At 39.1% G+C, this 12,478-nt stretch overlaps 1 protein-coding gene across 6 annotated transcripts in view; it reads left to right on the forward strand.

Annotated features, from left to right (window-relative positions):
• The window catches only part of LOC124132106 (voltage-dependent L-type calcium channel subunit beta-4-like), a 67,800-nt gene that overhangs the window by 34,298 nt on the left and 21,024 nt on the right, over window positions 1–12,478 (forward strand). Inside the window, exon 1 of one of the 6 annotated variants that reach the window (XM_046495740.2) lies at window positions 1,150–1,837. The exons of 4 other annotated variants lie outside the window; for them this stretch is intronic. In XM_046495740.2, the coding sequence (XP_046351696.1) occupies window positions 1,769–1,837 (69 nt within the window). In that variant the 5' untranslated portion in view covers window positions 1,150–1,768. Of the gene's footprint in view, window positions 1–1,149; window positions 1,838–8,555; window positions 8,859–12,478 lie in introns of those variants that run through there. One more of the 6 variants, XM_046495742.2, reaches the window with a different exon arrangement.

The raw sequence follows: 12,478 nt of genomic DNA on the forward strand, positions 1-12,478 counted from the left end.
CAACCCCACTAGAACAAGGGGACCAACACCCTAACAGGCAGAACAACCCCACTAGAACGGGGAGATCAACACCCTAACATGGGCAGAACAAGCCCACTAGAACAAGGAGACCAACACACTGACAGGCAGAACAACCCCATGAGAACAAGGACTGACTTCGTTGATGCATGTCATCGTATCCCAATTGTGTGGATTGATGCTCATGATGTCAATCACTGGATTGTATGGTCCAGACTTGACTATATACAGACCTTCGTCATATAGCTGGAATATTGCTGAGTGCGGTGTTAAACAACAAACCAACAACCACACTAGAACAAGGAGACCAACACCCTAACAGGCAGAACAACCCAACTGGAATAAGTAGAACATCTCCCAAGAAATGTAAACTTGAAACTGTCAAACTCGAAATATGCCAACTTGAAGGCTATTTATTGAAGCTTTCCTGACAGATTTCATGTTGTTCAATAATCATCTGTTATATCTATATCAACTTGCTAACCTTGAAATATCAATGACAAATTCTTGATACGACATTGTGCACTGTCGGCTGCAGACCGACCAATCAACGGTCCTGTTTCAGATTATTGACTATCTAATGTTTGCTGGACCTTGGCCAGCTAATATGCAGTGTGTGTTTTTTGCCAGTAGTCTTTCAAGGTTGAACCAGGTATTTTGACACCCAGTTATGGCCCAATGTTAGGTCCTAGCTAAGATAATGACGAAGCAGGGAAATTACCCACTCCATAACTCCATGATATGTGAGTCATTGACATCTCCTTATTATGTTCACGTAAATGCATGTTAACTCAGTGGTTGAAATAGAATTCTTTCTGATTTCCTCAGACCTTCCTGCTTATGAAATTGGAGGTCTGAGTCATTCATCAGGGTCATAAGATTGGTTTCCATGACACAGATCTGAGACTTGTACCAATCATTTCAGTAGGTCACGAACTGGTTTGTTGATTATGCCAGGATTGGCAACTTAATCACAGTAACAATAGTGCAGTTGGTTCAGACAGCAGGGTTGCCTTGTAATGTGGTTAAATCATTTAGCCACACCTATTTGAGAAGTGTAATCTACTCCTTGCATAGTGTGGAGAGAAGAAGAAGCGTGCCAGTTAGCATATATTGATTTGTGGAGAGCGCCACAGCCAGGAAAACTCCCCTGGTCTCAGAACACGCTGGATGTTCATAACTCACTGCTATCAATTATTCAGAGAATTCGAAGCCACAACTGGATTTGGAATATCTATCTTAACTGTGTACGACCTTGCTTTCAACTGACTGCTGTGGAACTTCCTTGTTACTGCTGCTGACGTGGAATTCTGCTGTTTGGTCGAGACAAAGGTCATTGTTGTAACAATTGGCAGAGGTTTGGAAGCTAGCTTGGCAGGGTATGAGTAAACTGTGTGTAGTTTGTTGAACTGATATTTGACCAATCCTGCTCACACCATCATCTAAGGCATAATTGCAGTTTGTAGTTGTGCTACTTTTGTTGGAGGTGTATCAGTGATCTTATGGCAGTCTCGAAATTCTTCTTGCATTTGAAGTTTGTTGCATCTGCTGCTGCTGTCTTATTATCCTTGCACACTTGTTCAAGAAGAGAATTGTGAGCCAGCCTCCGCTTCTACATGGAGGAAATTAATCTGAGGCTGGAGAGAGAGTTCTAGCTGTGGGAAGCAGACGCCATCAACCCAGATCTGTCTGTCACCATTGTTGACTGTCTTCTGAGTCGGGAACATTTCCACAGAGCGCTGGTGTTTCCATGGTTACCAGCAGGTGCCACTCCCAGCTCCATCTGTTGGAAGAAGGAGCTGTTTCTGGCGATTCTTTGGTAGGTAGGGGTGAAGCCAAACCTCTGACACAGATGTCTGAGTATGCACTACAATTATTGCTATTTCAGTTGCTCTTTGAAGGTAGACATACACAAGTGTTGGTATGCATTATCATTCCTTCGAGTTCACTTCATGTCATTCTACTATGACACTGACTATATTCCTATTTTCTTTATCAGTAGATGCTCCTAAATTACATTAAATATTTTAGCTACATTTGGCTATTACCTAAGCATGCATCATTTATTAACTAATGTTCTGCACCCAAAATTAGATATGTATTGAGTCTTTATGGTTTACTGAATCCATTAGCTAATGATTGTACTGGGTAAGTAGTGAACCTTTTTTTGTGTTTGCGAAAATTTGCTTGATTTTCAGAACAGTCTTAATTTGATGTGTTTAAAAATGTTTAAATTATTTACAAGTTCTCAAACGCTCATAATTATCAACCCAGCGATGGGGTAGCTGATTGGTTAAAGCATTTGATTGTCATGCTGAAGGACTGGCTCTTGATGCCCCACATGGGTACAATATGTGAATCCCTTTCGGTGATATTGCTGAAATATTGCAAAAACTGGCATTTTACCATACTCGCTATTATCTTCTCAGATCATTCTATGTAATAACAGCTTTGAAGGAATCACCCTTCCATATCTTCCATCATGATATGAAAATATATAATATCCATTCATAGAAAAGAACCATAATGGTGCACCAATGTACAATTCTTGTTCATTCAGTTTTGTTACAAAAAATATATTATTCAAGTGCATAAAAGTGAAGATGGCAATTTGTTTCGGCATCTTGTTCCCAGCTGACTGGAATATAGTCATTATCAGCACATTCACATCGGCCACTGTGGATCCACATTGTGGTGTGTCATAATGCCTTCAGAGCGGTGTTCATTAGCGCATGAATCAGTTGTTGATATGTTGCAAGATGAATAACTGATGTCGTCTCAGTGTTTTATTTGCTGGCATAATGGTGTCTTGTCTCTTTTGTTATCAGCAGTCCCAACTGCTCTGTCTGAATATTTGCTCAGTTTCATAGCATGTTGTTACCAGCTCTTCTGAGACTAACCAGTACCTTTGAATTCAGTTTAATGGGATTCCTATTCTTGAGGTCTGTTTGAGAGATGATTACAGATGAATGATGAAATGACAAATTCACTTGAAGTCACAGTTCATGGTGTCTGACTCACTGATTTGAGTTAACTAAATCTATATCTTAGTCATTCTATGACTTTGGTGCTTTTTTTCAACCAATCAATTCTTGGCATGATCTCAAAAAGCAAGATCATCCCATCCAGTTGCAAGCAATGGGATCTTTGCGAAGTCTTTTCGATTAGGTTATTGCTTAACCCTTTCCCAATGGGTATCCAATATGATTGCTTAACTCTTGGACCTTGGTGTGTTATTGTTCAGTCTGCTCATTCTCTGCACAGACTTTGAAGACTGTATTCAAAAACTTTGTTGTTTGATATCATCTATAACAATTTTAAAGTTTATTGCTGTTTGTAATATTTAAATTTTCCATAAAGGTTAATTTGTCTAGATGGAAGAATCACATAAAGACATTAAACATGGGTTAGATAAGTGAGACTTCGTGTCAAGTTAATTCCCGTTAATCCAAATGGTACAGTTCCTGGTGAAACAAATGTTAGGATTGGTGATTTCCACCAGGAGTTACTCAAGAGCTTCTGGATACCATTCCAGACAACAACCCTCTTCATTTATCTTTTATCATGGTTACAGAGTTATTAGATAAATTACTTAAAAATTAATATTCCAGCTATTTGATGGCCTGTAGGTAATCAAGTCTGGATCATGATTGATATTATTAGCATTGTCCCACACCCTGGGGTTACAATGACATACAATCAACCAAGTCACCAAGTCTGACCACCCAAGCTATTACCAGTAAGTTCCCTTGTAAGGCTGAGGTTGCTTGGGCCTACTCTAACCTTGAATCCCCACAGGGATATACCGTAGCCCAAGGCAATAAGGGGATTGCTCAGAATACTCTGGCTGTTCTAATATGCAGACAATAACATTTCAAGGGATCAGTTTTTATTGTTGGTATAAGGATTATTCAGATTACAGATTATTTACATTGACATTCCCAATTAAGTATTCCATTTTCAGCTGACCTGACTGAAAGTTGGAAGTGAGCTTATGTCATGCTGCATTGTCCGTTGTACATCTACATGTCTGGTTTTCCTCTGTTGACTTTTACATTTTCAACATCTCCTCTGAAACTACAAGGCCAATGGAGCTCAAACTTTGTGTGAATGATGCCAGCTATGGTGCCTCTAAGATTAACTAGTTATTAACTCAGGGAAACTATCCTGCTGACATTGAACTTACATATTTACCTCCCTTGGTGAAACATCAAGCTGATTGTGTAAGCAGATAAAGTAGAGGAGGCAGTGTTTATCCAACACTGAAGCCAGGTAATAACTGGCATAACATCTTCCTGTACAGTATTCCACATGGCTGTGGTGAATGCTGGGAGTCTGGTGTCTGGCCAGCTCTGTCAGAATCATTCACTGAAGATGTGATAGGGGAGATGGGATTGGGTGATGATAGGGGAGTTTGGATGGAAACAGCTGCTGAATAGGTTTAAGTAGATGTTTTTGAATGAATGAAAAAATATTTAGTCAGCTATTATGCAAATACCTGCTGGATTAGATCATCATTTTATGAATGAAAATGTATTTACTGTCAGCATGGCCAGGTAATGAGAGAATTATGCACAGCCGGTATAAAATGTGTGTAGGTGTGGAGGTGGAATTATTCAAATTCACTTAACAAAATTATTGGGTATGGCTACACAATGCAACTGGATATTGTAATTGAAATCATTTCCCACCAAAACTGTGCCTCGCTCTGAACTAGGGAGCACTGATATTGCAGCCGACACTATCAGCTGTGTGCCAAGAGAGTCAAACATCTCCTAAATGTCACTGATTGTTACTTAACAATGTAATGTTTCTTGCAAAATTAGGTTGATTCTTTGATATTTGTTAAGAAATCAGGTCTTGTTAGGCTGAAATATTATTTCCATATTTTGACAGTTAAATTACTCTCTGCATCCAGGCATTTGATGCATTGTGACATGGACAAAATGATGCTGATATACCTACATCATTCTCAGTTTCATAATGACACCAGGGACAGAGATGATATCTCCTTGACTGTTTCTTTTCTCCTTTTTTGGCATCAACATAACAAGGTTTTTAGGGGCAGGATGCATCCAATTGTGGCAAAACAAAACACACTCAGGAGAGCACAAATAAGTGCAAAATGAAAGCACCTGAAAAGCATAATACATCCTAAAATACCTGGAAGAAATATTCAAGTAAGTAATCTAATTGGAATAAGAGAACTTGTGATATGGAATGGTGGCACCGAGGCTTGAAGATGGTATCAGTATTCCAAAGTCATCCAATCGCTGTAAACTTTCTTCAAACAAATCAAGAGCGGTAAATATGAACACAATGAATCATGCATAGGGTACTCCGTATGAAAACAGAAAAGATAATCACTGATGCAAAGAAAGTTGCCATGATAAAGCCAAAAAGCAAAAAGTGCATACCAGTACAACTTTAAACATGCAAAGCAGACAACATTGTTTACCAATCAGAGTGCCAGATGCTGTCATGTGATCAAAACAGTTGTCAGCTTCTGGTTTACAAACGTATGCTTCATCTAATTAAAACAAATTATCCATAACATTTAGAAAAATATGTTACAATCTTCAAGTGTCAACAGTGAATCAATTTTTCAGCTTATATGTTGTTTGTGTCAAGGGTTATTTATATTGTGGGGGTTAGGTATTGGATCTGGCTGTTCCCTTCTGTTACCATTTTGGAGGTGTCAGTTAAATGGCTGTAACTACCAACATATTGCTTTCGCCGTCTCTTTCATTACCTTTTCATGTGCCCTTGTGACCAATGATTGGTGAGAACATAATAGTGACTCCATCCACCATTTGAGATGGATAGAATCTATATTTTTCTGGAGAGTTTGACTGTCTTGAGGGAAATATTGTTGTCACCTGACTACATCTGACACCTATATACTCATCACAGCGTTGAATAGTACTGTCTACAACAGTTGTAAAATAAATAAGGAATGTACAGGTGACCATGGATATTAAGCGTGATACATTGTTATCTACACATACCATTTAGTGAGGTAGGTGAATGAATGTAGATGCGACTGTGAGCTGTGCTATAATAAGTAACAGCCTAGCATCATGTACACTGTCGTTCAGATCGAGAGTTGAGCTTGGGGAAAAAAGAGACTTCAGGAAGGAATTAATAATGAAAAGTTGATAGTATAGCTTTTGTGATGATTAATGAAGAGCAAGTCTATTAAGAAACAGATGGACCTGGTATGCATGGATTCATACAATACAATAAAATACAAGATTAATTTATTCAGAATGTAGGCTTTTCAGTCTATAATTCTCAATATATGCAGTTTATGTCATAAGTAATAATACATATTAACAAAATACAACATACAGCTAACCTCTGGGCAGTTACCTGTCCCGAGTGATTACATTACATAATGTTTCCATTTATAGATACCTTTACAGATTCAAGTGACTTTAAGTGATATGCTTTATAAAACAACATTCATAAATATGAAACAAATTCATCTCAGTAAATACATACAAAAACATTAATCTATCCAATTCTTCCTTAGGATAAAACTGAAATATAAGAAAGCTCCTACTTTCCAAGCTTCCTTTTCTCTGTTACACATGTTTAATACAGTATTGATAGTTGATACATAAGCAAATGTTAGATGGCTCTAGATATTTCCCTGTGTAACTGCTATACATTGGACAAATAGAACAGAAAATCTTTTTCATCTTCCAATAGAGAGATACATGCTGTAGAATGACAATAACGACAAAGTCACTCTTCTCTTGGAATATTTTCCCACCTGCTCATCTCCATGTGTAAATTATGACTTTCAAATCTAAATCTACTAAGTGCCTTTTTTAATTTGGAGCATTTTATGTTGGAGAGATAATTTTCTATATGAAGAGATGTTTTGAGTTTACTGTATACTTCTAGTTTATGATTATCACAAATATTAGATTTCCATTCCTGAAGGTGCATATCTTTTGAGTCGTTGATGAAAAGCAGACAAACGTATTAACAATAACTTTGTCCAATATGTGATGAACTTTTTCATATTAGTCACTGTCCCAACTCTTCCAACACTGCCTCATTACTAGTTTTTCTTCATAATTTGTCTACAAAAGTGAAAAAGAACCCTCTCAACATTCTCTGTATATTGAAATCCCCATATTTCAGCTCCAGTGATCTCGTGTAACAAGTCTTGCATTGATTTTCCACATGCCTAGTTAAAATATGCTGGCATGGTTAAAATAAGTTGCCTTTAGATCACATTAAGAAATCACATTTATCTAAATGAAAATATTGTAATGTTTATTCTTTCAACCCAGTTATAAATGTACTTTGTATATTTGTTTTAAAGTAAACTGGACAATGTGGAAAATGATGACCACATGAACAAGCTTGATCAGAACAGTATTATTAATGACCTATTTCATTGGAAACTGTTCTTGATTGCACACTTACAACAGTGTGCATGCTTGACGAAAACTACATTTCTAAAAGACATTGTCATAATATTGCACCAGTTACTGGCTAACTGGGCAGCAGGGGTGTCAAACAATTTGGTGTGTGAATAGCAGTATAACAATGGTGGGTCCATATTGTATTGAAAAGGGATATGGCACCTTTCTTTTGTGAAAATGATGTTATGAAAGTTTCAAAGTTGTATAACTTGATTGGCCATTGTCAATATATTGCTTATGAGGAATTAGTCAGCTGTTACCTTTTAATGAGAATTTTCAACTTGACTGAAATGTGAGGCACTGGTACATAAACATTTGGTATCACGCTTATACTGCTCAATATATATCAGTATTGATCTTGATAAAAATGAGTAATTTCATGCCTAAAGAGTGACATGTTGAATAAACATCGGAACAGCTCCAATACTGTAGCTGAGAAGTGAAAACAGTTCAGCAGACTGGAGGTTAAGCTGTGTGTGTAATGGTCGTGTGGGCCTATGCAGTGTCTCTAGGAATAGGAATACTTTGGTCAGCTCGTTAATGGGAAGTTTCTTTATTTTGGATATTCACAGAAACAAACGATACTATCATGACTTTGTCCACACAGTATTGATGTTAGCTGTAAACAGATATTAATCTCCAATTTGAAATGGAATATAACGTATATCCCAAGGTAATATTTGTTACTTTATTAACATAAAGTAAGTTGCATGTTAATTTCTGAAATTAATCATGTCTTCATATCATTATGCCATGACTGTTCTTAACTTTATATACCCAACTCCCATTTTTATTTTTTAATAAAAACATGATAAAAAAGTGAAATATGTACTTATAAATCCTTCTGCTTATGTTCTGGCATATTATTGAATGTAATATGATAAGAAATCAATATGATATGATGGAAGAAATACACAGTCATGGAGGGTGTGTCACATGTTGTGAATAGCTATGTCGGTCTGTGCATGTTGCTGTGCATTCACCTGTCCAATGTTTATGGTCCTCAAGCATAGAGGGCGCTGCAACAGCTGTTGTTAGTATCTGTTTATTGCAAGCCACCTGATGTACGGAGCTTGATGATGACGCACTGTGGTATTTAATTGTGGTTAGATCGGAATGCACTCTGCATCTCAGATGATGTGGGATGCAATGTTACAGTTTCAGTAGTGGAATACACTTGGGAAGAATTGTGTAACATCCTCAGGCTGGCCAGTTATGTCATAACAAGGCACTGTGCAGCAAGTGTGTCTGTCCAAAACCTGTGGTGTATGAATTCAAACAGACCAGCAATTGATTGTCTGGATACTGTATCTTCCATGTTATGGTAGCTGAGGCTTGTGTGTAAATATTCAACGTCGTGTGATTTGACCAACAACAAGGATGCACATATCTGATGAGGTTTGATATAATTTTATACTATAATTCTATGAAGCTTAACTGTTGCCTGTAATTGCTGTTGTGGTTTCACTGGTAATTGTCAATCTTGTACATGTTGTATGACATTGTATATGTTTGGTCCTTAGACCTTAGACCTATACACATTATTGTTAAGACTGATACTTGGAAATAACAATTCCTACTTTTCTACATCATATGATATGGTAAGACCAAGATGTAATCAGAACTGTATTATGTTTTACGAAGATGATAAATGTTGCATTTCAACCTTTCCTATTCAACTATGACTGTATATTCATAGCTGCAGAATGAGATAGTGCTGTGTGTCTGTAGGGTTGAGGAGAGTAGCCACTTCGTCTCCATTGAACTTATCCCGCACCTTGTTCCCGAGTGGTCTCAAGGAGTTTTTCCTGCCCTACTTCAATAAGGATGTTTTCTTCCTTGTTTCCCACAGGATCACCTTTACCATCCAACTGTCTTCAGATAGTGTGCGTGTTATGACAGTAGTTCTGAATATTGTGCTCCAATCTATGTTCATGATGTCCCCCATTGTCATGTGCTGCTATATATTGATATATATCATGGTTATGCAAAAAACCATAACCACTATGACAGCTATTCATCCCTTTCTCTGTGTAGTGTTATTTTGAGTTATGTTAACTCACCTTCAAGGTACCACCATGAATATTGTGTGATCTGTAAATCCCTTCTATCTTGTTTTAGTAGTGTGAAAGCTCAAGCTACCGCCAATCTTATCTGACCAATGTAGAACCCCTAGATTACTGCATAATATATAATCCTTGTTTGCTGCAATACCTCATCTGAGTATTGTGGAAGCCCTATTCCACTGGCATCATGTCTCAGCCATGTGGAACCCCCTCTCTCTCTCTCTCTCTCTCTCTCTCTCTCCCCCTCCCCCCCCCCGCCTCCGTGGTCTTGTGGTAGAGCGTCCGCCCGGAGAGCGGAAGGTTCGTGGTTTCATCCCTGACCGTGTCATACCAAAAGACGTTAAAAGATGGTACTTGTTGTTACCCTGTCTGGCGCTCGGCATTAAGGGGATAAAACAAGCCCTATCTATCTATCTATATTTGTCACATTACATAATGGAAAAGTATGGATTATGAATTATATTATAGGTTTGTAATGATATTTATCCTATTTATGTATACCATTATATTATTAACAGGCAATGGACTGTGAAATACTTCCATATTGTACTCGCACTGTAGACCAGTGTCCTTGCAAAATGCTTTCAGAGATCATTGGTTTATTTTTGGGATTTTGATCTGAAAAACTTTGCCCTTACTAGGTAATATATGGCAATGTGGACCCCCGCTCTTCCTGCCGTTCTGGTCTGAGTAATGTGAAACCCTTAGTCCCCTGCCATCTCGTCTGTGTAATGTGAATGCCCTAATCCCGTGCCTTCTCATCTGAGTGATGTGAAACCCTATTCCCCTGCCTACTTGTCTGTAATGTGAATCCCCTATTCCTGTGCCATCTCATCTGAGTTATGTGAAACCCTTAGTCCCCTGTCATCATGTCTGAGTAATGTGAAACCCCTAGTCCTCTGCCATCTCATCTGAGTAATGGGAAACCCTTAGTCTCCTGCCATCATGTCCGTGTAATGTGGATCCTCCTGCCTTGTTCCCTGCCCTCTCATCTGAGTAATGTGAAACCCTTAGTTCCCTGCCATCTCATCTGAGTTATGTGAAACCCCTAGTTCCCTGCCCTCTCATCTGAGTAATGTGAAACCCCTAGTTCTCTGCCATCTCATCTAAGTAATGTGAAACCCCTAGTTCTCTGCCATCTCATCTAAGTAATGTGAAACCCCTAGTTCTCTGCCATCTCATCTGAGTTATGTGAAACCCCTAGTTCCCTGCCCTCTCATCTGAGTAATGTGAAACCCCTAGTTCTCTGCCATCTCATCTAAGTAATGTGAAACCCCTAGTTCCCTGCCATCTCATCTAAGTAATGTGAAACCCCTAGTTCTCTGCCATCTCATCTGAGTAATGTGAAACCCCTAGTTCCCTGCCATCTCATCTGAGTTATGTGAAACCCCTAGTTCCCTGCCATCTCATCTAAGTAATGTGAAACCCCTAGTTCCCTGCCATCTCATCTAAGTAATGTGAAACCCCTAGTTCCCTGCCATCTCATCTGAGTAATGTGAAACCCCTAGTCCCCTGCCATCTCATCTGAGTAATGTGAAACCCCTAGTCCCCTGCCATCTCATCTGAGTAATGTGAAACCCCTGGTTCCCTGCCATCTCATCTGAGTAATGTGAAACCCCTAGTCCCCTGCCATCTCATCTGAGTAATGTGAAACCCCTAGTCCCCTGCCATCTCATCTGAGTAATGTGAAACCCCTGGTTCCCTGCCATCTCATCTGAGTAATGTGAAACCCCTGGTTCCCTGCCATCTCATCTGAGTAATGTGAAACCCCTAGTTCCCTGCCATCTCATCTGAGTAATGTGAAACCCCTAGTCCCCTGCCATCATGTCTGAGTAATGTGGACCCATCAGCCTTGTTCTCTGCCATTTCATCCTAGTAATGTGGACCATCCCGCCTTGTTCTCTGCTATTTCATCTTAATAATGTGGACCCTCCAGCCTTGTTCTCTGACATCTAATTTAAGTAATGTGGATCCTCCCACCTTGTTCACTGCCATATGATCGAAGTAATGTGAAATCCCTAGTCCCCTGCCATCTCCCTGTTATCATGTCTTAGTAATGTGGAACTCTATCTACTTGTTATCATGTCTTTGATATGTTTGTTGAACCTCAATCTCTCTGTAACATGTTTTAGTAATGTGTATGAAACACTATCTGCCTGTTATCATGTCTTAGTAATGTGGAACCCCTGGCTATCTTCCTGCCTTAATGTGTTAGCAGTGTGTAACCCTAATCACCCTTCTGGAGGTGTCCAGGCTAGTGTTCAGGAGGTCCACCAGGATTAACAGTGAGACCTGGCTAATATCACATCCCTGGCACTCCTGTACAGCCTCTTGTGTAATTGGCCCTGGCAGGGCTGCTTTTCCTGTGTATTCACTTGTGTAACACATGAAGTATCTGGCAGGTGCATCCTTTTTGTCAAGGGGTGGCATTTTGGTGAAGTGCCAACTAACCAGTGTTCCAACATAGTTACATATTTGCACCAACACAGCAATGGTATTCATACATTGTTGCAGCGACAGACAGTGGCTGCTGTTTTGACAGGTTCCACTTGGATGTTGAGTGTCTTTAAATGGTTCATAGATGTTCATAAACTGGTGTTACTTGGGTCACAATTTGAAACATTTTAGCTTATGAAATCTGCAAAGGAAAACAACGTTAATGGGATGAGCAAGAAGCTGTTGACTATGGAAATGTCAGACACCTATTGGTGCATGAATCTGGTATCAAACTGAGGCACTGGCAAACAGACCATCATTCAAATGCACATCCTGTTTTGGGAAAAGCATTATGTTTCTAGTGAATGGGAAATCCTGATCAGAGAACTGCTATGAGCATGATCAGGTAACTCAGTGTTGGGTCAGGGTTGTCTACAAGCTTTGGTGAGAAGTTAGACATTGACTGAATCATTTCTGAGGAAGGGCTTGGAATTCTCCCCACAACAACGGATCTAA

This window comes from Haliotis rufescens, unplaced genomic scaffold (genome assembly GCF_023055435.1).
Source record: "Haliotis rufescens isolate VD_foot unplaced genomic scaffold, xgHalRufe1.0.p SCAF_4, whole genome shotgun sequence".
Classification (NCBI taxonomy): domain Eukaryota; kingdom Metazoa; phylum Mollusca; class Gastropoda; order Lepetellida; family Haliotidae; genus Haliotis; species Haliotis rufescens.